This window comes from Gavialis gangeticus, unplaced genomic scaffold (genome assembly GCF_001723915.1).
Source record: "Gavialis gangeticus isolate Ggan-Ray unplaced genomic scaffold, GavGan_comp1, whole genome shotgun sequence".
In the NCBI taxonomy this organism is placed as follows: Eukaryota; Metazoa; Chordata; order Crocodylia; family Gavialidae; genus Gavialis; species Gavialis gangeticus.
The window spans coordinates 45,541,933-45,543,087 of record NW_017728998.1 but is presented as its reverse complement, the minus strand read 5'-3'; the positions used below and the strand labels follow the sequence as shown (position 1 = coordinate 45,543,087).

The following is a 1,155-nucleotide window of genomic DNA, read 5'->3' as shown; positions in this document are numbered from 1 at the left end:
TGGGGAAGGGGAGGGAATGCATTTAAAAAAAGAAAAAGAAAATTGCTACAACCACAGCCTTTCTTGTATAAGTAGGTGGATCACAAACAGGCCTAGGGAGGTGATAATTCTCCTCTATGTGACACTGGTCAGGCCACAGCTGGAGCGCTGCGTCCAGTTTTGGGCACTGTACTTCAGGAGGGATGTGGATGGCCTGGAGAGGGTTCAGAGGAGGGCCACTCATCTGCTTAAAGGCCTACAGAAAAAACCTTATGTGGACTGATTGGGAAACCTGAACTTCTTCAGCTTCTGCAAGAGGAGGCTGAGAGGTGATCTTGTGGCTGCCTACAAGCTCATCCAGGGGCCCAGCAAGAAATAGGGGGTACAATGTTTACCAGGGCACCTGTCAGGGTAACTAGAAATAATGGCCACAAACTGAAAGAGAGCAAATTCAGATTGGCCATCAGCAGCACACATTCCTGCCCAGGGCAGGGGGGTGGACTCAATGATCTACTAGGTCCCTTCTGACCCTAACATCTATGAAACTATGAGACAGCTTTTCCCATTTTGCATTACTTTGCATTAGTTGCTTCATATAGACTCTCTACCACTCACACAGAAGTCCTGTTAAGCATGGGCGGTAATGTACTGTTTTGAAACTACCTGGTGATTCCAACCTTTTCCAGGTTGAAGTGAATTGTAGCAGCAACTGAAAGCTTTAACTCTTCCTTTCTAAACAGCTTTTTCTTTTTCCTTCCAGTGGATGTGTTATTGGACCCACATTTCATTTCAGTGTACCATTCCTAAATTTTGGTGATGTCTCTTTTGGTGAGTATACACCATCCCCAGTTGCTAAGTTAAGTAAGACCTACAATGGTATTAAAATAAAAATTTTAGTGGAAGAGCATCTATTACATTTGTTACTTTGCAACAGACTTTGGGGTATAAAAATTAGGTTTGTGCGAAGCTTCGGATGCTGAGTCGATTCAGAGGAGATTCAGCCCCAGTCAGTGACCAAATCTCCAAATCCAAATCGAATCAGGGGACCAATAAAAAGGTCCAAATTGATATGAAGCTCTCCAAATCTTTGGAAAAGATTCGAAGAGCTTCAGTGATTCGGACAATCCCCACCCACTGCAGCATGGAGCTGGACCTGGACTTGGAGCCGGTATGTAG

The 1,155-nt window shown here is 44.6% G+C and overlaps 1 protein-coding gene across 2 annotated transcripts in view; it reads left to right on the top strand.

Annotated features, from left to right (window-relative positions):
* The window catches only part of HYDIN (HYDIN, axonemal central pair apparatus protein), a 533,466-nt gene that overhangs the window by 214,648 nt on the left and 317,663 nt on the right, over window positions 1-1,155 (top strand). For both annotated transcript variants that reach the window (XM_019505831.1, XM_019505830.1), the window contains exon 12: window positions 740-807. In XM_019505831.1, the coding sequence (XP_019361376.1) occupies window positions 740-807 (68 nt within the window). The remainder of the gene's footprint in view (window positions 1-739; window positions 808-1,155) is intronic.